The 24,828-nt window shown below is 49.0% G+C and overlaps 1 protein-coding gene across 2 annotated transcripts in view; it reads left to right on the forward strand.

Moving 5' to 3' along the window:
* GPR20 (G protein-coupled receptor 20) overlaps nt 1–8,317 on the forward strand; it is a 40,675-nt gene extending 32,358 nt beyond the window's left edge. For both annotated transcript variants that reach the window (XM_019481808.2, XM_019481807.2), the window contains exons 3-4: nt 113–2,653; nt 5,988–8,317. In XM_019481808.2, coding sequence (XP_019337353.1) covers nt 131–1,204 — 1,074 coding nt within the window. In that variant the 5' untranslated portion in view covers nt 113–130 and the 3' untranslated portion in view covers nt 1,205–2,653; nt 5,988–8,317. The remainder of the gene's footprint in view (nt 1–112; nt 2,654–5,987) is intronic.
* The last annotated feature ends 16,511 nt before the right edge of the window (nt 8,318–24,828 follow it).

The raw sequence follows: 24,828 nt of genomic DNA on the forward strand, positions 1-24,828 counted from the left end.
CATTGGGAAGGTGTGATCAAAAAGCCTTTGCGATTTCTTCCTGAGGTTGTAAGGGTTTGTGCTGTAAGCCCCTGAGCCTGCCTCTAAACGTCTCTTTGCTTCTTTCCTCCAGGTCACCAGAGCACTGACCATGCCGGCCACATCCACCCAAGTGCTGGGCCTCAGCCTTGTCAACTCCACCAGCACGCCCAACATCTCAGATGAGAAGAGCTTGTTCTATAAGTTTGTCCGCCTGGATTACGAACTATACGAAGACTTTTACGGCTTATGGATCTCTTTGATGGTCATCAATTCCATCATTTTCCTGGTGGGCGTGGTGCTCAACAGCTTGGCGCTGTATGTGTTCTGCTTCCGCACCAAGACAAAAACCACCTCTGTCATCTACACCATCAACCTGATTGTGACTGACCTACTGGTGGGCTTCTCCTTGCCTGTCCGGATCATCATGCACTACAGTGCAAGGGACTGCTTGAAATGCTCTTTTGTTCACATATTCGGCTACTTCGTCAACATGTACTGCAGCATTCTCTTCCTGACGTGCATCTGTGTTGACCGGTACCTGGCCATCGTGCAGGTGGAAGCGTCTCGGAAGTGGAGAAATCCCACCTGTGCCAAGGGGATCTGTGTCTTCATCTGGATCTTTGCCACGGTGGTGACATTCTCCGTCTTGATCATGGCAATAAATTATGCCCACTGCTGCCTTGCCAAAATCTTGGCCTTGATGGTCTGTGAGTACTTCTTCCCGCTTGTCATCATCACCTTCTTCACCACTAGGATCATGTGTGCGCTGTCTAAACCCAGCCTCATGCACCAGAGCCGGGAGAGACGGATGAGGGCTGTACAGCTCCTTATCACCGTCCTCATCATCTTCATGATCTGCTTCACTCCTTTCCATGTGCGCCAAGTGGCTATTTCCATCAACCCAGACATGCCCGAGAGCATCAGCCTGGTAACTTACCACGTGACGGTGACACTGAGTAGCCTCAACAGCTGCATGGACCCAATCGTCTACTGTTTTGTCACCAACAACTTCCAGTCGACCATGAGAAGCATCTTCAGGAAGGCCGAGCTGGAGCAAACCAGCATGGACATCATCAGTATGAACAAGAATTCCAAGGGCTCGGGCACAAATGCAATCATCGCCTTCTCAAACACGATCGGGAGCCCTCTGAGCTTGCCTTCCCCAAGCAGCACACCTATCTAATAAAGGGGGCATAGTGCAGTAGGCTGGCACACGGTCGCTGGAATACCGCTGGGTTGTACAGTCCTATTGTCCTTGACCTTGTGTTGTCTAGTGGGACGTTTAGACCGGTTGTGTTGGAATTTCTTCCTCAAGAACACGATGCTCTGTTTGGAAAGAGGAGCTCTCATGCTGTTCATGCCAATGCAAAAAATAGTCTGTGACTGACTGCACAGGGCAGGAACGCTCTTTTTGCATTTGAACACAAACGTCTTCCTCGTGCCAAATCCAGTTCTGTCGGTGGTTTTGTTTACTGTTTCACACCGGGATGTGTGACACTCGGGCGCAGAAGAAGGCCGTGTTTCCTGTGAAAGCCTTCCCACCTTGAAACTGTTGCTCTTGAGAAACAGAGATGTTGCTGAGCTCTCCACTGGTTGAGTGACTGCCAAGATTTTAGATGCCATGCAAGGAAGTGGAGAGGGACAAAGAAAGCCCATGAGCAGCAATTCAAATGTCTCTGAAATGTGCCTGGACTTTATGGAAGATACTGTAAAGCAAAATAGTAATAATCCCTGACAATGCAACGATAAGGAAAGGAAGTGTTTGGTTTTTATATCTAATATATATATGTGCAAGGATTTTTTATTCTGTTTGTTGGTGTTTAGTATGTTCTGTACTCAGATTAGTCATGGGAATCGCAGGTTTCCCTAAATCTCAGACGGGCACAGAAAGAGTCTGTACAAACTGATGTGATTCCCTAAAAACTCTACCTACTCCTCTTGCTGCAATAATGATGACAAACAGGACCAACATATTAAGTTGTATTATATTAGGATTTGCTATTCTAACTCCCGCCCTGGTTCTGTCTAACTGGGCATCTGTCCTGCTGATTCAAATAAGGAAATTAAAGGGAAAGGAAAATCCACCTTAAATATGGAGGTTGAAAGTCACCTCCGTGCAAAGCCACACGCATGATTTAACTCCCCATGTTTGGGATTTAAACAGTGCTCTAGTCTCTCTGCAGACCTTCCCTACAATGCTATATTATTTCTCCCCTGTCTTGCACCATTAAAATAAGGTAAGCATGAAATAGCATCTCAAAGAAACAGCAAGAGACAAGAGTCTGAATGCAAAATGCCATCACGATGATGATGATGGTGGAAGTTGCAGTTGGAAAAATATTCTGTTGATTCCAGCTGGCTGCAAATGTTTTTCAAACAGATCAGTGGATCTCTACTGCTCCACCAGTTCCTGGTCTAATCTCCTCCAAGCTGAAGATGATGGATGGAAACCAATGAAGAGTATTTTAAGAATCTGAATGGAGGTTACTGGGATTTCCATTAGAGAGTATACTGTTCTTCAGGACGGCTGCTTCATTCAGGACCTGAGTTTGAAAACAATCAGCTTTGGATAACGTGACTGTCTACATAGCATAAGGATGTTGCCATCAGCTCTTCTGAGAGCTTCATGAAGGTACAATGCCCCATCCAAGCATAATGATAATAACCAAGTATTAACATTATTGACATAATATCCCTTTACACTTAAAGGATCTACTAACTCCCAATGTTCAATGGTCTTTGAGAAGCCCTGCAGTGTTGCATAGGCCGGCAGGTCTTTTCCGGCAGCTAAAGTGTATCAGTCCATAGCTCTGTCAAACCCGGGGCTCAGCCTCCTCACCCTGTTAAGACTCTTACCAGCCTAAGTCCTTCTGAGGCAAGTTGGCCAATTGTGTATCCCTCGTCTCTCCCTTTCCTGAAACGCTGAGATGTCACCTATTTCTTCACAGCATGCATTGATAGGGAATGAATCACGCATTTAGCTAAAATATCTTCTAATGAGACTATCTCAGGGAAGCTAGAGTAATAGTCTTGGACAAGTACATCACTTCTTCTATCCAGCATAAACAAATAAGGCCTATTTTGGTTCAAGAAGCTAATATTTCTTTAACTTGGCCCGTGTTTTTGTCACATGTGATAATCCTTAGCAGTCTCTTTAATACCACTGTGCATTTGTGGCCAGTATAAATTTGTTCTTGGATTTTTTTAATAACCAAAGGACCTTCCCATATCTTTTTACATATTTTCCATTAGTGTCATCCTGCTGCTTTAAAAACCCCATCTGCTACCTAGAGCTACCACTTAAATCAATAATAAGGGCGAGGTGTCCTGGCCACCCTGTGTGCTTGTCTTCTGCAAGGTCTCCTCGGTTGCAGTAACTCCGACAACCACAGTCCACATTTCATCTGAGACCGGACGTATACATCATTTAAGTCCAGCTCTGATTCCACTGCAATTTTTTTCCCCGCTGCTGTCATGAGAGTATCTGAAACTACCAAATCTCTCCCAGATTCGTACAATATATTTGTAGCTAAAAAAAATCAGTTCTGCATTCTTCGGAGAAGGCAAAGGGGATGCCAGGCATCTCTTGGCTATGTCAGCAAGTGGTTTATGGTCAGCTTCAGCTATCAGAGCTCTTCTATATATAAAACCAAGAAATGTTTTATACCATCAGATAAAGCCAATGCCTCCTTCTCTATGTCTGCAGACCAACATGCACAATTTATTGTCACTTCTGATGCATGAGACCCTGATACCCAGTTTTCACTCTTTAGGAGAACTGTACTTCCCTTGGACTTACTGATGGAGAATATAATTTTAAGCTTTTTTACCCTATTATCTGGGGCTTCTAATTAAATCCTCCAATTTCTCAAACCTCTTTCCACTGCACAACTTGCAGAGGAAAATTCTCACGTTGTTGGTTCGAGCAGCTCGATTAGACATGAATGTTCCTGCATACTGTATCAGCCCATCCTTCCTAGTCTCTGGTGCAGGCAGCCTGCCGATGGTCTCAACCTGACCGTGATCTATCCAGACACTTTTGGGCATTATCTGTTTTCCTAGTATTTACATTTTGGGGTGTTTAGCTCTAGCCCACCAGCCAGGCTCTGTCCAAAGCTGCTCGGAGCCTCTGATCACACTCTTCAGCTGTTCTTCCCTAGATCCAGACCTCCCCCATAGAGACTTTAGTGCCGTCTATCCTATCAAAATCTCTTGTATTTTTCTGTGAAACACATTTGACCCCAAACATAACCAGAATGGCAATTAAAAAAACAAACCAGTGTCTCCAAGAGTATGTGTCCAAAAGGCCCCTTGTAAGCCTTTGCTGCAAGCTTTGCTGGTGCATCAAAACACTTGGTGTCAGCCATCTCTTCAAAAATGTCTCCCTTTGTAAGTAGTGGGAAATGTTCCCCTTGGGTGAAGCTAGTTAATTATGTCGACTCTATCTATACACAAATGATCCTCCCTTTTTCCCTACAATGATCAGTCATTACGTCCCCCCAGCTGGTTCCTCTCCTAGCGCTGCGCATGCAGAACTGCAGCCCTGGCCGGCTCCAATTTTAACCTCTGCTAGGGCTAGAGAGGTGAACCACCTCTCTCTTCTCCTCTATTTTGTCCACAGCACCCACTGCCCAGCTGTCTGCAAACTTCCTCTGTTTAGTCACTCTTTGTCACGGGTTAATTCGGGGTCTCTCTCAGCTTTGTCCCGGGTTCTGGTTAGAATCTGATCTCGTATCAGACTCAGCCCCTGCAAATTGTGAGACAGGCTCTTCAGCCTGACATCTGTGATGAACTGATCTTTTTTTTTTTTTTTGCTCTTCCTCGTGCTTGCACAGGAGTTCACTCCTGTGCAAGCAACCCTCAACTTTGTCAGATATTCTCCCTAACCCTCCTCTGCCTGCGCTAGCTGAAAAACATTGTGAAACGTCACGTGCCGATTGTCGGACGTGAAGCTGCCTTCTGCCTGCCTCTCTTTCTTGCTGCCGCCACACATTTGCAGACCCAGCACAAAGGACGGTCTAAACCTTCTCCAATCGTCCCCCATATTTCTCAAGCATTTCTTCTCTGCTGGGGTCTTTTAACTGCTACATTCCTCTATTCGGGGTATTATCTCCATTTGGTTTACTCCTGCTACCATGCCATCTTCACGCTGAGCCACAGACATTGCCCAAGGCTTGCCTCATTCAGCTTCTAAGCAATCGGGCTCATATACCACAAGCTTCTGTATAACTCTGTCTTGCAAAGGTGCAGTTCCCCATGGGGAGCACCGACCTCGAGAACCAGGGGAGATGTGTGTCAATATGTGCAACATCCTGCTCTGGCTGCAGGGACCCTGCGGACGGAGCGAAGCAGGGGATCGATGCACAAACCTACCTAGATCCACGAAGCATTATTTCTTCATAGTGGATATGATGGGGGCTCCCCTCCTGGGGCTCCTGGGAAAGCAGGAATAGACCGGGGGAAAGTTAGAGCCTATTACTGAACCCAGCAGTGTAGGTTCAACCCTATTATTGAACCCATCATGGACGGCCAAGTTTTGGGGCAGAATCGGGGGCTGTGAGGGCTTGGGAGGGGGCAAGGGTCTGAATTAGCCACTGTGCATGGGGAATGGTGACAACGGGCAATGAGCCTAGAGAGGTGGCTGGGGAGGAAAGGATGGTGGAGGGTGATGTGGGTTGGGGCTCCTGGGGACAGTGGGGCCTGGGAGGGTTGGCGAGAGCAGGGGAGCGAAGCCTGAGATTCATTTGCCGAAGGCAGAGGGGGAGAGGAGGGCTAGGAGGGACCCCATGCTAAGGGAGAGGGAGAGCCTTGCAGCAGCCTGGGGCCTGGGGTGCTTATTGCTGGGGAAGCCTGCAAAAAAAGCTGTTAGCCATTAGCTTTCTTTGATACAAAGCTGAGCCATTAGCTTTCCCCCTGTCTGCCGCTGCCCCTTACCGCGTGTTTCCCTCCCACCATTTCTCTCCCAGCTGCCAGCACCACCTCCTCCCTGATGGCTGAAGTTGCCGCTGCCTCCAGCCGGGGGAGCAGAGAGAGCATCCGGCTGCAAGAGCCCCCCACCGAGCAACCCCAGTCCTGTGAAGAGGAGCTGCGCCTCGCTGCTGGGAGCTGAGCTGGCTGCACAAAGCTGGAGGGGCAGCAGGTCAGAGGAGCGTGGGCCAGTCCCACTAGGAGCCTGACATCTGTCCATGCAGCTGACTTAGGCCCCTAAGGGCAGCTTTCATGGCGAGACACCTCTCAGTCTTCTCCAAAGGCGCTGGTGGTGATGGTGGTGCTAATGTCTGGCATGGTTTCAGTGGAAACAAGACACTTGAATAATGCTGAGGATCTGGGCCTGAGCCCAAAAGCTAAAATAATCATTTGTAACTTCAGCATCTTGCTACCATCACCAAGCCTATACCATAAAGAGTAAGGGATTCCCTACAAGGGATGAGCTGCATAAAAGAAAGACCTTTGTAGCATGGCCATGCATTTCACTGGAGCTCTGAGCTTCACACTGCTTGAGTTTGCTAGGGGGAAGAGGGTTTAATTCACCTAAGGTCTCCAAATGGCAACTGGTGTCAGTGAAGCAGGCTCTTCCCTTCCTGCCCATGTGCTAAACCAGAGGATGTATGTAAAATGTCATGTGTGTTTAGATGTGATATAAACAGATCGCTCTTGCAAGACCTCCTCTTAAATGTAACGCAGTAGAACCCGGATTGTCCACATCCAGGAGGTTTGGGACCCGCATAAGTCACAGCCGGTTGTTGCCCAAGGGACAAGGTGCTGAATTGTTTGCTGCGGCTGTGCGTTCAAAAGGCGCCGCTCCTCCGATCAGCTGGAGCTGAGCAGTGATCCCAGGCCGCTGATTGGAAAAGCAACACCCTTTCAAATAAAAGCTACAGTAAACAGCTGGAGCATTTCAGTGACCCTGTGCAGCTGTTTGCTGCCAATAAAATCCTCCGGAGACTTCCCAACTGCTCATCTTTGCAGGGGAGTGAGGAACCTCATGCTGGGAAGAATCCGGGTTCAACTGCAGTAGCCGCTGCAATCAGCGGCTGCCAATGCCTGTCATGGGACAGGGATGTACAATCGTTTGTAATGCTCGGGAGGCAGGGGCCGTCCCATCAGGAGGCAGGGGCCAAGTATTAAAGTTCAGTGAGTTCCTCCCAAGCGCGTCCCGCATTCCTTACATTTCGAAACAGCACCGCCTTCAGTGAGGGATTTTTCTTGAAGAGTCAGGATTTCAGTTAGGGGAGCCGGAGCTTTCCAGCCTTCAGCAATGACCAAGATGAGCTCAACGGCCAGATGTGTTCCCAGCTGGAGACCCCCCAACTCCAAAAGCCAGGTCTCCCAGCACACCAGCTTCCTCTGGGACACGTAACACAAGCTGTGCTCCCCGCACCCAGGCATCTTCTTCCGCCCAGTTCCTTCCGACGAGGAAATGGAAGAGCAATGCACTACGCTTTGTCAAAGCACATGTTTGCCTTCCTGTCCCTTGGTCTCTGCTTCCTCGCAGATGCATGGAGGATTTATGCATATGCACCCCCTTAGCTCGCCTGGCGTGTATGAGTCACATTTTTAACCTCATCTCTTTTAACAGGAGTGCTGGGTGCTCGTGCATCCTCTCAGTAGTGGAGCCTGCAGTCTTCTCAGGCAGTGAATCATTCGAACATCGTGCAGAGGTCTGGCTCACGACCAAAGCCCCTTAGCACTAGGAGCTGTACGCTCGGAGAGGTAGGCACACTGCACTCTAACATGAGGAGGGCTGAGGATGGGAAACAACGCAGAACAAACAATTATTACCAGCTCTATATTTCATATACCTCAGCGTGTGTTTTATCATTTCAACAATAAACATTGTCCTGCCCGCTAGCCTACCCACAATGTGTTGGCCGATTTCTTGGGAGTGTCACAGCAGAAACAGGTCTCAGGGGAGTATTTTCTCAAGAAGGAGAGGGCCGTAGCTGCAAGGCTCAATGCAGGGAGCAATGACAGATGTAAGAAGGGAAGAGCTCTCTGGGATGTCTGTGGGTCAAGCAGACGAATGGGCTATTGGGACTAGCATCACTTCGTGTAGCAGAGCAGAGGGAGTCAGAGCAATGAAAGACAAGCTGAAAGGGGCAGAGCCATGTGGGTCACAATGGTGTGGTGCAGACAGTCAGTGGAAAAGGGGGGACAGTGGTACCAGGATTGCTCACTAGTATAGGATTAGGGTGTCTACAGCTTCACTTACACCTACCCGGCCTTACCAGCTCCTGTGACTTTATCATGCATCCCACCACTGTTGGTGCTTTTTATATTAACTCCATTTTTTATGGGATTAAAATATGTGAGCATCTCAGTGTGGGGGACTTCTTAAATTGTAAGTTTTCAGCATTGGTTCTTAAGAGGCAGGCTTAAAGACATCACCCAGGAGTGACTTGAAGGCTCAGTACCCCATCTCCCCCACCCCAAACCTGAAGGTTAGGACCTATAAACAAATTATTGCAGGTAAGAGGTAATGGACCTTTGCCATGCATCGGCTGCCCTGTGGCAATCGTACGCTCTTATCCTGTGGCCGTTGAAAGGTAAACCGCTGGAGCTCCCCCTTCAATGAGAGAGGACTACGTTTCCACGGTTTACTTCCATTGCCTCGGGGTAAGAGTGTGCACATGGGCTGTGACAAACAAGGTTCTTTGGGTAAATCCAATAGCTTGTATTTTACTCAAATAGTTGGACAAAGTCTTCCTTGCAAGCTTTCGGGTACAAATGCCCTTCATCAGGCTGAGGAAGCATCCGCAGTTGGTGTGTGCCCTTCCTGCACAGTACCTTTGAGCAGCTGAAACAGAATAAAACCCACATCTTTTATACTCGGCAGTAGATAGTTCACACATCCATGCCCTGCATTAAAATATAATATATTATGGATTCTGTTTAAGTCTTACATTTTGGTGGGGGACCAGGTTTTTCCGGGTTTTGTTTTTTGTGGGGAGGAGAGTTGTGGTTTTTCTCTTTTTTTAATGTTTGGGGCCACTATACACTAGACTTCTATCTTCCCCAGAGAAGACGGTCTGCCCTGAAGCATAGAGACCGATACTCCTTGTTAGCCCATCTTATTGCAATGTTGTAAAATCTAGAGTTAAAGAAGGCTTCAGCACACAGCCCATATCCCACCCCAGGAGGTCTGGGTCACTGGTGTATACAGTGTGCATGATAGAAACCAGTTTTCCCCTGGTGAGCAGAATTCACAGGTCTTTCCACTCCCTTTTTATTGCCTGCCAGAGCTGGCCAAATGTCTACACCTTGATGCAGGAAAGCATCCTTCTTTAGAAGGAGGTAAGCATGAGCTCCTCTAAAGTCCCCTAGCTTGGCTTAAACATCTCTTTACATGATGTCCTGAATCAGAGCCTGGATATCTTCCTTTCGTTTGGTCATGGCATGGCCACGTCCGCCGAGCGTGGCTGCTGATGGCGTGCAATGCCAGACGCGTAGGAAGCACAGCCCTCCCTCAAAAGGAAGGTGAAACGGAGCCGATGCCTCCCAGGAACCCGTTGGTCTGAAGATCCCGATGAAGGATCGCAGGGCTGGTCCCCGTGAACTCGGGCTGTCACAACCAAAAAAAGATAAGCATCTCTGCCTCAGCCCCCATGGTCTTATTCTTCTCGGATTTGCCTTAATAAGCACAAATGTGACGAATGAGAAGGGTATAATGCTGTCCATCACCCATTGACACGGTGGACAGGGGGAATTCAAAGGTAAATATTTGCCATCGATGTTTAGATTAGGCTCCATTAATAGCAGGAAATTCAACAACTGGCAGCCTTTCCTGTTCTCCTGCTTTCTTCACTGCCTTGACAATACAAGGCCACCCTGGTGACAGCCCAGCAAAAAAAATGGAACACATTTAAGACATCAAGGAGAGATAAAGCAAAGGGACGAAGCAGAGGAGACATTTTCCACATTGGCCTTTTCATCCTGGTCTCTTGTTGCAATCACCATTCAGTGAAGAAATTTGTCTCTATCTTCTCCTTCCCTTCTCCCAAACCACGGCCCACTGGGACTAATCGCCTGAGCAAAGCATTTAACTTGTCAGGAGAGTGCTCAATCTGGGTAAGAAAACCCCCTTTCCTTGCTCCTCCTGCACTCTGACCACACACGCACACACCCACACACACACCCCTCTCTCTCTCTTAATCTATTGCTTTTCATCAGGTCCTTGTGGAGGAGCATATCAGTGGTGTGGAGCTCAGGCATCTTCTAAGAGATGCCTTTAAAAAGGTGATTTCGGCAGAGGTTCCTGGAGAGCTGGCTGAAAGCTTCTATTGCAAGGCATTAGTGAGTGGCATCAAGCACCCGCGCGTCGGCGTGCGAGGAGTGGGGAGGCAGGATAAAAAGGAGCTTGGGTCAGAGATGGGGGGTGTATTATGACAATGGCCGGCCAGCACGCAGCAATATGGGAATGTGTACTGCTTTCCAGATGCAGGGAGCTGTAAGAACGTGCTATTTCCAGCTTGCCCTGCCCAAAGGAGAGTTGCACCGGCCACGATGCAAATCAGTTGCCTTTGCAGAGTTTCCTTTTTTTTTTTTTTAATTAATTTAAATAGCATCTGCAAAGCTCTGTATAGCTTCCAGTTCCAGCTGAACTTGATCGCTGGGTTTTGCCAGCAAGCCCTCTCTTTCTCCTCCTCCCCCTTTCTTCCATGCACCCTCCAGCCCTCTTAGGCCCCTACCTTCCAACTAACAGGAAGCAACCGATATAACTTCAAAGCAACTCATCCGTTTCTGCTGGCTTCAAGCACCTGGCACCAAGATGATTCAACAGAAGAGCCTCAAATTATGCTTAAATGAGCCTCTGACCGCTTTAGGCATTTGAAGGATTTAGTGGCATTTGATGTCTTCTCTTTCCTTCACTATTATGAATACAAAGGACTGGTGCTTTCTCTTTGCTGCTGGGTTTTACTTTTTTCTTGGGGTTTTTTTTTGTTGTTTTTTTTGGCCTGGCTTTAAAGCTAAGAGGACAGCTTGTTACAAAAATAGAGGTGTTCATGGTTTTTCACGGGCTCGAGCAGGGTGGAGTAGGATCACACTTAGGTGCCCAATAGGAGAATAGCCTCTGGTCCTGAGGATCCCACAATCTGCCCATGAAGCATAGAGAACAAATGAGGCACAAAATAGCCTGCCTAAAGTTACCCCAGATGTGTGTGTCGGTGCACAGAGTTGCATCAGGTTTTTAACGTCCCCGGCATGCTCCTTTTGATCCCAGAGACCGCTGCATCTCCATGACGAGCAAATGACCTGTACATGTGCCTTTTGTAAAGAGAGATTAGCCTTACCCAAAACTTTGCATCGAACTCCTTTGACCTTTTGGATAGCTCAGGAATGCACCTGAATCCAAACTTTCTTGAGCCAGGCCTTGTGTAATTTATAGTATTTAGAAGTTGAAACACTCCCTTGCCAGCACTGCTCTGAAAATATCGCATGTCAGACACCCGGTGCAGATGGATTTCTCTCTGGAGCTGCCCAGTGACAGCACAGGCGGTGGGGCTCTGTTGACAGGATCTCGACAGAAATTATGTGCTGTTTATCTGGTAACACTGCTTTGTGCCTACCGCACAACCAAGAAGCCCTTGCTCTTCTAACCTCTTGGCCTGCTACTATATACAGAGGAGCCTACGCTACGGTTTTGGTAACCATGCTTCATCCTATGACAAACACTGTGTAAAGCAAGCAGGCTCGTATTGTCATCATTAAAGCAAACTATTGGCTGCTGGAAATAGGTTTGATCTATAGAGTTTAAACCTCTGTACTGATGCTAGGGCTATATCTGGGAATCATCAGCACATACAGCCAAGGAGCCTTCAGCAAGGCCCCCTGGAGTATGTTAACCCCAACAACTGCTAAGCGAGGAGCAGGGAGGGTTGGAGCCCCCTTTAACTTCTTGGATTTTTTTCTTCTGGGTTTTAAGGCTGGGAAGGAGCTAGGCTGAACTCTTGCACAGATCAGAGACCCAATAATTCCTGCATCATTCCTGTGACTTCTGGGAAAGACCTCCAGCCTTGAGCTAAGGCTTGAAGTGATTTGGAGAAGACACTCTATCCTTTGGTAAGTGGTTTCAGTCCTTAACTGCTGTTAAAATTTGTAGCCGGGGGTGCTTATACGAATAGTCAGGCTCTACGGCACCTGGCACTCAATCTGCACAGGTATGCAAAATGTCCGAGGAGATGCCTCCTTCATTGCCCAGCGATGCTTACAGAAAGGGTTGTGAGAGCCGTTGCAGCTATCTTCAGGGTGCAAACACCCCCGAGAGACGTGATGTGAGAGGGGGTGACAAGGCGACGAGATGAAAGAAGCCAAGGCATGATGTAGAAGTTCCCAGAAGAGGGATCTAGTAGTGTGGGGAAGAGTCTCCTCGGGGAAGATCTGTCAACCCCAGCACTAGTGACATTTAATACTGGACAAGAGAAATGCTTGGAGAGCTTTCCTTAAGGAGCAGCCCATGCCCTCCAGTGAGTCCCCTTCCCCTATTCCCAGTTGCCCATCAGTGTATCCAGGGAAGAGAACTAGGGAAATTAGTCGGGAGCCTGGAAACTCAGTCTGACTAGGAAGGCTGGAGCAAAACGGTTTTGCTCCACCGTTTAGTAACCCCTGCACAGTACAAGGACTCAGCGTTGAACTCTTTGGCTTTTGCTATGGGTCACCTATGCCAGGCTGGGACTCATCATTTCCCACCAGCGATGCTGCATCTGGTGACTCCAAAGCGTAGCCAGAATCATTCCTAATCGGGGTTCTCTTAGACTCATTCACGAAGCATCCTTGCAATGCTGCTCTTTACCCAGCCGCTGCATTGATGTTCCCGTGCGAGTGACCTTTGCAAAAAGAGCTCGGGCTTAAAAATGAAGCCCGGAGCAGGGAACATACATTTAAACAGTGTTAAAATGATTTAAACAGTTTACAGAAAGTGAAAAACAAAGTGGCGGAAAGTACAAACTGACCCCTTCCCTCAAAAGCATCACGCTCTTCTCAGCGGACCTCAGTCATAACCATTATGTTTTCGCCAAGCGTGTGTGTTCCCCGCTGCCATGGAGCTCAGAGGCCTGCATGTCTCTGCTGGCCGCTGGCCAGACGGACGTGCACCTGCCCCAGCTCGCACCTCGGCTTGAACGGTCACAGCTGGCTTGAGTCCTGCCTGAACCCAGCACAGTCCCGCCCTTAGGAATTGAAGGAGGGAGCTTGGTACCAGTCACAAAAGCCCCGAACCCCGGTACCATTGCCCACGTGGTCATTCAGGGTCACGGCAATGATAGCAACCGAGTCCCTCCAGACTTACTCTGGGATAAGTGACATCAGCAAGTGGCCCTTCCTCTTGACTTGTCATGGTATGCACGCCATTTGAAGGTGATTTGTTCCAGTCCCTTGAACCCAATGCGACTGTTGTGCACTTGGCAATATGAGAGGGATACACATCTTTCTGCCTAACTGCAGGAGGTCAAACCAACTGTCTCCCCATGGTAGGAAATTGCATGGATGTACCAGGAGGTAAGGTAAGAATCCAGCTCTTCTTCCAGGCTTGCACACATATAATTTAGGTCTGACTGTCCCTTTGCATCCAAGGGAAAAGAAGCATAGAAATGTGTGACTTGGGCAGGATGGACTCTAAATAGACTGGGTTTACCTAAATGAAAATGATTATAACATGTGCTAAACAGAGCCCGCTGCCCTAGGATCTGAACGTAGGAACAACTTACCTTTGAGAAAGCCGGTGCCTTTATCACTCAGCAGCGGCTTTGCAGTACCTGGCCATGTGCAGTCTCTCTCTCTCCACAGTGAGCAGAAGCTAAGAGAGGTAGTTAGCTGTGTTAGTCTGAAATCACTCTGAAGCCAAAGCAGATATGCACCTTATAGACTAACTAAATGAAAGAGAGAGAGACATCTTGATTGAATTGCTTATCAAGGTTGCTGCCCTCTGCTGCTACACCCTTGCTTTTGGAAGCCCAGTGACATGTGTGCCCTGCCTCCGAGCATGGCCCTCCACGTGAGGGATGCCACAAAGGCAGTCCAAGTTTGCCTGACAATGGCATATGGGGCAAATGCTCTTTCAAATGCAAGCCCTCCTTGGACCTGCCTGAACGATCGTACATCAGGGTCACTTTTCCAGTGACCTCTGATTTGGGCTGTGCAAACACAATAATCATTGGATGTCTGGCAACACTGGTGTGTACTCGGGGTCCCCATTAGGTTTCTATTTTGGTTTGTAGCCTGTCCTGGGGCCCATACTGCTGTGTCTGCCCTGCTATCGCTCCCCATGCTTAATGAGGCCAAGCTAGCACAGATCGATGGTACGTATTAAAATCATCCCTTCACTTCGGAGTGGAGACCCCCCCACAGTCTCAAAGTGTGGGGTCAATAGAGCTTCCCGGAGGTTTTTATACGCAACGGATGAGGGAGCTGGTTCTACATTTAAACCACCTGGCCCAAAAGACTGTTTAAAAACCTGGTCAAATGCTCGACACAAGGGTTGACTTGCTTTGAAAGGGAAATAATCCCATGACAGCCCTCAAGGAAGCGAGTTCCCTCTGCTCCAGAACAAGGTGAGATTTTTTTTTTCTTCCACAAACAGCGATCGGCCTTCACTGTAAACGTGCTTCTAATGACTCCCCAGGGCCCAGCCACAAATGCATAAAAATCACAGGAAACCGTCTGCCCAGGCAACTTGCACAGCAGAGAGAAGATGAAGCTGGTGGATAGGAGCACTAATGAAGTCCATCGGCTGCAGGCCCCATCCTGTGAAAGGGCATTGACTTCACTGGGACTGGGGGACACGGGGGGTCTGCAGAAGTGTGCTGGGCAGGAGGGATCAGAAGCTGCATCCGCTCCTTCCAGGCTTCACAAGGCACAGAGACGCCCTGACCAGCAAAGCAGACGGGGTTCTGCATGGCTAGGGACAGGCATGACACATGAATCGGTTCAAGGGATCAGAAACTGGTTTAAACCTGTAACCGAACAGAAGTTCAGTGCACATAAACCAGTTTCAAACTGGCTGAAACTGGTTTAAGATCAACCTGGTTGAATGCAGTATCAGTCTTAACCGATTTGGGTCAAACCGGTTTATGCAATGTCTGTGCCAGACCCATGGGTTCGAGCAGCTTGCCACAAACAGCGGCAAACCTGCCCGCTGAGCAGAAGACAGTCGCTTTCTTCTGCTGCCGTCTTTCTTGGTTCCCTTCCCCGGGTGCCCACAAGATGGAAGGCCCTGTGGTACTTCTCACACTCATCAGCAGACTTAGTTCAAGATATTGTTTAGTGAAGCTCTATAAACATAGTTAACGCTTTTTTTTATTTCAGTTAAACACTTGCAGTTAACTAAACACCAAGAGTATTAAAATCCAGCCGCAAACCACTATTTTTTTTGCATTGGGTCAGCAGAGTGTAATTTGTTCCAGACCTTGAAACCTTTTTATTTAAGAAAATGTTGGAGGAAAGGTGAGTTGGATCTTCTTAGAGATTTTTTTTTTTTTTTTTTCTCTCCTGGCATAGCCGCTGTGTTGAGCTAGTGAAGAAAAAGACAGATAATTGGATTGGCTTCTCTTTAATGCAGAGTATTATAAAGGGCTTCAGTGAGGTTGCAGCTGAAGCTAAAAGCACGGGCCCTAAGGGGGGAAAAAAAGAAAGAGGGGAAAGAGCCCGAGGGCACAGGGTAGATGGCTGTGAGGCTGGGTAGCTCGGAGGCAGATGGGTTCAATTCCCATGCACGCTCAGCTAAATGAAACCAGCTCTTCCTGACATCTGGTTCTTGGGCCAGGTTAGCCAGACAGATTCAGATGAAACTAAATTTGGCTCAGGAGAGGGAGACAGTCAACTTTTCACCGACTGGACCGAAGCTGGATTGTCCACATCCAGGAGGTTTGGGACCCGCATAAGTCACAGCCGGTTGTTACCCAAGGGACAAGGTGCTGAATTGTTTGCTGCGGCTGTGCGTTCAAAAGGCGCCGCTCCTCCGATCAGCTGGAGCTGAGCAGTGATCCCAGGCCGCTGATTGGAAAAGCAACACCCTTTCAAATAAAAGCTACGGTAAACAGCTGGAGCATTTCAGTGAGCCTGTGCAGCTGTTTGCTGCCAATAAAATCCTCCGGAGACTTCCCAACCACTCATCTTTGCAGGGGAGTGAGGAACCTCATGCTGGGGAGAATCCGGGTTCAACTGCAGTAGCCGCTGGAGTCAGCGGCTGCCAATGCCTGTCACGGGACAGGGATGTACAATCGTTTGTAATGCTCGGGAGGCAGGGGCCAAGTATTAAAATTCAGTGAGTTCCTCCCAAGCGCGTCCCGCATTCCTTACGTTTCGAAACAGCACCGCCTTCAGTGAGGGATTTTTCTTGAAGAGTCAGGATTTCAGTTAGGGGAGCCGGAGCTTTCCAGCCTTTAGCAATGACCAAGATGAGCTCAACGGCCAGATGTGCTCCCAGCTGGAGACCCCCCAACTCCAAAAGCCAAGTCTCCCAGCACACCAGCTTCCTCTGGGACACGTAACACAAGCTGTGCTCCCCGCACCCAGGCGTCTTCTTGACATCTGGTTCTTGGGCCAGGTTAGCCAGACAGGTTCAGATGAAACTAAATTTGGCTCAGGAGAGGGAGACGGTCAACTTTTCACGGACTGGCTCCAAGTATAACGATGGTGACACCTGAAGAGGTGATGTGAGCCGCACAGGGACAAGACTGATCAGCTCGACAGACACCTCAAGGAGGTCTTCCTTCAGCCCAAGTATCCATGTCCTGCTCTTCTGGAGCAAGAGCTTCTGCTTTCTATAACAGAGATTATAAATACAAGGAACTTATTTAAAAAAAAAAAAGCCAGACACAGCCTTTGAGGTCCTCTGCTGAAACTCAGTGCTGCTTTATTTTCTTTTACACTTACACATACATCTCTGTGAAGGATTCTGGCTAACCAGCCACCAAAGGAATTTTTTTTGTATTATTATATAATCAGAATGACCACTAAAGAGCATTCAAATAAGCAAACATTGGCCCATTACTGCATTACATCAGCTGTGGGGGGAAATGGAGACTAGACTGAAGTTTGCAATGAGGCATAAATATTTAACAATGAGGGGAGTTAGCCATTGCAACAATCACTTGCAGTTTTTCCTTCGGGACTGGCCTCTTTTGCAAAGACCCACTCTCACTGAGCCAAGGGAGATGGGTTTTTTCTACAGAGTCAATCTCAAGGGCCTGTGTGATAAGGCAGACAAAGCTAGCATGATAGCCATCCTTTCTGGCCTTAAACCTAAGACCCAGCGTGGGATCTGGCACAGAGTCATATCCTCTCCAGAAGTCAGATTTCCTGGTATGAGGCTGACAAGGCCTCAGGGAAACCACTGGTCCCGGCACCCAAAGGAGTCTCTGTGCAGGCGTGCTGGTGATTCTTCCAGCTCTGAACTTCCCAGCCAGCTGCAGGCACCGGATAATGCACCAGGCGCATGGCTCTGGGAGGCTCCATTGAATCATCCTCTACGCTAGGGCTTCGTTCGGAGTGCCTGTTTTGCAGGCGTTGAGGTCAGGCCACATGCATCCCTGGCACGGGCACAGCCATTGCTTCCCTTTTCACAGCTCCCAGTTCTTACAGACGGGATTGCACTGAGTGCAATGGGACTCCAGTCCCATCTATAGGGCTAGGCTAACGAGTTAATGAGCAAGGATTAACACCTAAAAACCACAGACTAAGGAGAGGAAAGAATCAATAGAGTCGGGAACTGCTTCTGCCCCAAGACGGACACATGCCTGCAGTTTTCACACCCCCCACCCCCCACCCCATGCCTTAACACATACACGTGACACAAGTTTTGCTTTCAAAACACTGGGGTCCAGTTTCCCCGACCCCCCCGCACCTATCTCCTTGCAACCTGGCAGGCGTCATGCACTTAAAAGGGGCTACCATTCCTGCATGTTTCATCCAAATCAGGCCAGAAATGACAAAGTTATAGGCTGTTTTGTCCTTCCCCATTATATCCTATGGGCCAAACTTAGAAACAGTTTTACTGTTTCGCCCCTGTTTCGATGGAACAAAACAGGGCAGGTGTTTCAAATCGAAACAAAATTCGAAATGAAACGCTGTTCTGTCAAAACATCGAAACACTGGTCAAAATGAAACGCTGCCGTTTCACACAGCCCTACTGGTCTCCTCTCTCTTCCCCTTTGCCCACCTTCCATCTCCCGTCCCTTCTAGCCATGGGCAAGCCTCAATGAGCTACCGTTGACCTCCCAGGCAGAGGTCGAGGAAAGCAGGTGGGCAGGGGGGTTTAGCTTGCTGCCTCTTTAAGGACACAGTTACTTTGCATTTGATTTTCCCAATACCTGGCATAAGAAGCCATCTGTTCTGCAAGGCCACATATAGCGCTGTAACTGCTGGATCACCCTTCCTTATAGCTGATCTGGCTTCTAGGAGCACTTTGCACCCCTCACTCCATGCAACAGAGCCTGCCGCCCCCCGCCTCCTTGTGCCCATAGAGTGTGGCCTAGTGTGCAGAGCCAAGGAGGAGTTGGTAAGGCGTTGAGAGGATTGAGGGCAGTGTGACTGTCATCCCTAGCTGGGAAATAGGACAGCTATGCACAGTGCCCCTTACTGCTTTACCAAGCATGAGACCCCATCTCTTCTGTCTGATCCTGCTAACAAAAAGAAATGAAGCTGAGGTGCCGTGTCCCTGCAGATACTGTGGGAGGACAGACATGCTCGCAACGATGCTCTTTCAGCACATAATGAGTCCCAGCCTGAGAAGCTGCTAGTAAATCATCTCCCAGGAGGTTTGATCTGCCAGAGAAACTCGACCGGAGTTCAGTCTTGTCTGCATGCACTGAATGTAATCAAAGTGAAGGCTCACATATGCTCCCCATGGGAAAGGGCTGGGCTCTTTGGAGTGGGGTTGAATTAGCTATCATCAAGAGGGCAAAAATACAGGGCCAGCATTCAACCGTGGTATAAACAGCAACCACCTCCTATGGAGCCTGCACAAGACAGCCTGCGTACATAGGACCCAAATCTTCCCCGTAGGGACCAGATCCTCAGCTAGAGGGCACTGACAAGGGCACATTGAGTTGAACAGTTGTGCTCACTTGCACTGAGAGGCCTGTGATCTTGTCCTCGACACTGCAGAGAAGCTCCTCTCTGACCGAAAGCCCCCCAGTTCCTCTGGGAAATAGCTGGCAATAGCCGTTTAGGAACAGATGTTACTCCACGGCAGCTGGCTGTATGCTCTGCCACCTACTGCCCAGCTTCAGAAACATCCACTGATGCTGTTGCTTTTGTAACCTTCGGCCCAGAGGTAAGCAGCAGTGACAAGCGCTAATCAAAGGAAAGACCCTCCATTGCTCCTGCTACATCTATAGGGAGATGCCATAGAAAGAAGGTTGCAACCACCGTAGGTTCACGATGGGCTTTTTTGCAGCAATTTTACACCTGACCTTTAGCTTAGACCTTCATCCCCAGATCTTTTTCTGTTTTTGTTTCAGTTAAAACAGCCCCAGGAGTTAGTTAACTCTTTGACTAAGTCCAGGCAGTCAAAAAGCCTGAGGCTGAATTGATTCGATCTTCGCAGGCTAGTCTAAGCTGCATGGATTGATCCGATAAGCAAGTGAGCAGACGTTCACTTTTGATTCCAGAAATGCAGCTATGGCCTGCAATGGCCCAGACCAGAAGCTTGGGGGCGATAGAGCATGACTCCCTGCTAGGCTGGAGCAGACAGCTTGGGCCAAAGCTAGTCTGTCCACCCAGGGGGGTGGCGGGTACAAAGCATCCTGGGATGCTGTGGGACTTTGACTTAACTTGAATCTGAAGGGGATCTGGGACAGAAGTTCAATAAACCAATTTACCCTAAATCAGTTAAGTCTGATACTACATCCATCCAGGTTTGTCTTAAACTAGTTTTGGCCATTTTGAAAGAGGTTTGTGTGCACTGAATATCAGTTGAGTTAGAGATTTGAACCGGTTTCTGATCACTTATACCAGTTTCTGTGTAATTTCTGTCCCTTTATGGCATGTCCTCTTGAACAACTCGAATCTGTTTCCATCTGGCCATAGATAGGCAGAGTCATCTTGGGCGAGTTACTTCACTTCTCCAAACAGCAGCGTCCCCATTTGTTAAATGGTGATAAGCCCCTTCACCCACCGGACCTGAGGTCAAAAGTTGTTCATAAATACTAAGATCCTCAGAGAAAGTAGCTATAAAGTCCAAAGGGAGGAGATGAGCCAGTGTGCATGTCTGCCGTCTCTGGGGTGGAATCAGAATTATTCTACTTGGGGACATAGTCCTTCTTCCACCACCTGTTCATGCTTTACAGATTTTTCACAGCATCATAGAAAACTGGGGTTTGAAGGGACCTCAGGAGGTGACATCTAGTCCAACCCCTTGCTCAAAGCAGGACCAGCCCCAACTACATCATCCCAGCCAAGGCTTTGTCTACCCAGATCTTAAAAACTTCCAAGGATGCAGACTCCACAATCATCCCTACCCTCCTACTGAGAGAGTTTTTCCTAATATCTAACCTAAACTTTCCTTGCAGCAACTTAAGCCCACTGCTCCTTGCTCTGCCATCTGAGAACAGCCCAGCTCCATGCTTTTTGGACCCACCATGCAGGGAGCTGAATGCTGCTATTAAATCCCCTCTCAGTCTTCTCTTCTCCAGACTGAATAAACGCAGTCCCCTCAGCCTCTCCTCATCCGTCATGTCCCCCAGTCCCCTCACTATTTTCATTGCCCTCTGCTGAACTCTTTCCAATGTGTCCACATCCTTTCTGTAGTGGGGGGCCCACAGCTGGACACAGGACTCCAGATGTGGCCTCACCACTGCCAAATAGAGGGGAAGAATCGCTGCCCTTGATCTGTTGGCAGCGCTTCTATTAATGCAGCCCAATATGCCGTTAGCCTTCTTCGCAACAAGAAGAGGTTCCTACAATTTTTAGCTCTGTTTTTGGGTAAGACAATATGGGGCCACCATTAAGTCTCAAGTGACTATGGTGCATGCATCTTGGGATTTGCAGTCACAAATGGGTGCATTTTTTCCTCTTTAGGAATTCTGTTTGAAATGCATGCCATGCTAATCGTTAGCACACAGGAGGTAGCCCACAGCAGGAGGGAGATGCAATAGGAAGAGTCTCATCCCATGTATGCGCCTACCTCCCACCAATGACAAACCACCCCTCCCAGAGGCCCTCTAAAAAATGCTAAAAACTACCCAGGCCCCAAGTGCTCTAACATAGGGAAATTAGCTGGCTCCCTAAGACCCTGCAAGAACTGAGCTAGGAAGGAAAGTTAAAAGACTTATTATTTGTCTCTACCTGGAGCTCCATTCATTTCAAAACAACATTCGCCAAAGCCCTGGAGAACCAGAAAGGCCTACAGTTGATTGGCACAGTGCATTTAAAATGAGCAGGCTGTGAAATTCAAACTGGCCCCACAGCCAGCTCTTCCTGGGAATTGTTGGGCTTGTCGCAAGCATCACTGCCCGCTAGATGGAGCTCACGGCACTGCTATGGGGCTGCCGCAGCTGTCCAAATTACACTGAATTGCTTTGACTAGTGGAACTTGCCCATTCACTTAAGTATCTGCTTGTCCAAGGGGTTGCCACCCAGCAGAAGCTGAACAATTAGAGCATTAACGCATCGGAAAGCCACGGGGATTATGTTCCGAAATGCAGAATTAATGAGTTCCCAGTGTTCACTTCTTATTGTGGTTAAGCCATCAGCTTTGGGCGTGACTTGCGCCGGGGGTGGTTTTCCAACAGCCTAGTCAATGGCCATGCAGGTTATTCATGCAGGTTGTTGTTGTGGAGAGCATTGCATAACGAGCTGTGATATAACGAAGGCAAAGCACCATGTTCCTGGCCTGTTTCTGTCATGCTGCTTTGCAAGTAGCCCCAGTGGCAGAAAGGTGGTGGAAAACTACAGGTGCTCCACATTTCGCGTCGTCCCGGTTAACGTTGTTTCATTATTACGTCGCTGATCTATTAGAGAACATACTCGTTTAACGTCGCGCGATGTTTTGCTATAACGTTGTTCGGCCACCGCCTGCTAGTGGGTAACTACTGTGACCTAACTGGATCCGCTTAACATCATTGGGCTGAAAGTCGCATTTTTCAAGAACGTAACTACGATGTTACATGAGGAGGAGCCGTACCTAAACCAGGCAGCTGGAGATCCTTCTTGAGAAGAGGCCAGTCCATCGTGGCTGATGTGATGCCACCCACTGGGGACTCATCCTAGCAGAGAGAGCAAGGGAGAGGAAGGGCACACGAGCAAGGTTGTTTTGTATGCTGGCCATATGGGGCTTGTTGGCTGACTGCTTGAGAGAAGTTGGCATAACTCAGAGTAACCATGATGGGGCTCCAGCTGTCTCCCAGTTGCTTCTGGAGTGCATGGGGGGAAGGGAGGCATACTGCTGTCTCTCCCACCTGTGAGCAAGCCTTCACCAGATCCAAAGATCTGGCCTGGTGTATCCATCTGGCCTGAATACTAGGAATGGTGAGCCCCCAAATCTAGCAGAGCCCAGTGGGCACAATAAAAGTGATGACAAGGTTTGCAGGCATGCAGGGAACCTCTCTCCAGCACCGCCTGCTCACCTGGACCTTTTGGACACGACGGCACCAGGGTCATAGCTGTATAAGGCCAGTTCATCTGGATAAACCTGTACTTAGAGGACATAAGCCTTAGCTGATTTTGCATCGTTTTCTCTCTGTTTCTAAAACCTCCCATTGCCCTGGCAGTACGGTGATTTAAGTCTGTCTCTTTAGTTTTCAGCCACTTACTGCTGCTTGTTTCCTGCTAGCTCAGGCCAAACAGTTGCTCCCCACCCTGGCTATTCACACCCTCTAAATGTCCACTGACTCACCTGATGTCCCACCCCATCGTGGTCACGTCGCCGCACTATGTACAGTGAGCTCATTTCACGCTTCCTCCTCAGGGTTGCCCCGGTTGTTTTTTCTTTCGACTCCACCAGCTTTGTCAACATCTCCGCGGAGACTCGGAGTTAGGAAGAGGCTTTGCCTGGGAGCGGATGATGTTGCCGCTGCCTGCTTCTGGCTTCTGCTGCCAGCCCATGTTAGATGGATGCGTTGGGCTGATCCAGTCTGGATAGCCTTATGTCCCTCCGATTCTTCTGTACCACAGCTGGATCATGCTGCTATGCTCTCACCACAGCAATACAATAGGATCATGTCACCAGAGCAATACAGAGAAAACCCCGTGACCTTTCCGCTCCCTGACGCGCAGGCCGACTGTTGCACATTGCAGGACTCTCTTGTCTTTTCACTTTAGCTGTAGCAATGAATGGCGCAACGCTATTTCTGATGCTGCAAATCACACGCTGGCTTTCCTGCACAATAACTCTTCCTGCTCCCACCCTCCATTCTCAGACACAAAGGACCAGATCCCACGCTACCCATCAGGCACCGAAGTCGGATCTTCTTGCACCTTGCCTGCATCCCTGAAAATCCAGTCGTGCATCTATTTCTGCAACAAGCTGCAGCACAATCTTAGGGCTGCATTACAGCACAGCAAAGCAGTTTTCCAGGGGTCTGAGCAGAGTGGAACAGGATTGCACTTCAGGCTCCTAAATGCACTTACTAATAGGTGAGGCAGGATCCGGCCCAAAGAGGTTTGGCAGAATCGGTGTGCTGAGCGAATGTGGCACTTTCCCCTGCCTCCCATGTCTCCAGGGATGGAAATGCCAGTTGGAGAGCGTTGTTGTGACACCAGAAGCACAGAGATAATCTCTGAGGCTAAATATAGACGTCACCAGATGAAGCCGATGAGCTGTGCCATGAAATGCAGCTTGATGGTGAGGGGCAAGGGGCAATGCGCTCTCCAGAGGCAGTTTTGGGTGAGCAGGGAAGGGCCCGCTTTGCCCACTCAGCCAGATTCGCTCCTGCAAATGTGGAGGGATGGGTCTGGCTGATTGGGGAACCCAAACCTCCCCGGTTATGGAGAGGTGCCCCGAGAGTCCTTGGGGGGCCCCTCTAGGCAGGGAAAGGCAGGCAAGTGCTCTGCAGACTTGAGCCCCCCATCCCCTTCCTGCCCAGGGCGACTGGAGAGCGCGAGCATCTCAGGCTGCCTGTACTCTCCTGCCACCGAGCTAATGGATGCCCACTGCAACAAGGCGGCAGAGTCTATTACTACCTTTCCTTGCACCACTGATGTTCCTCAGACGTGGTGAGACAAAGGGCAGCGAACGCTAGTTGCTCATCATTTGTGCCCCTATGGCAATTTTTAAAGTGGCACAATAAGACTTCAAGTGACACTTGTTCCTGCAAACACTCTGATGGCCTTAGCTTCAGCAACATTTTGCTCCTTTGTTTTCAACTATTTCTGCTCTCTCTCTAGCCCTGGTGACTCATTCCTCTCTCCTCCAAGTGCCTTTTGCTCCAAGGACCTGAAGCATCCACATCCTGGTAGCATTTCTTGGCATTCCTTTCCTAATCCTTGTGATCCCAAACAATTTGACAGGTCAGGCAGACCTAACAGGTTTTGCCACCAGCTGGCTGGGCTGAGCCGAGTGCGAGTGCACCGGAAAGAGGGAAGTGCCCTGATGGGAGCAACATGGCTCTCGGACCCTGTGAAATGCATGCCCCAGTGGGCAGCTGAGCCAGAGGACAGCATCCTCTCTAATTCGCATTCACAAGGACCAGCCGTGCATCCCGGCTGCGAATGCTCCCCTCCCGGGGCACGCTGCCACAAAGGAAGGGCTGGCTTACCGGGCGGCGCTGACTTTCTGCCACCTTGCTCCAAACCCAACACTGCAAGTCATGGCCACTGCACAACACGTTTCACAACACGGAGGCATGGCCCAACGGCAACACCGTGCATCAT

This window comes from Alligator mississippiensis, chromosome 3 (genome assembly GCF_030867095.1).
Source record: "Alligator mississippiensis isolate rAllMis1 chromosome 3, rAllMis1, whole genome shotgun sequence".
NCBI classification, from domain to species: Eukaryota; Metazoa; Chordata; order Crocodylia; family Alligatoridae; genus Alligator; species Alligator mississippiensis.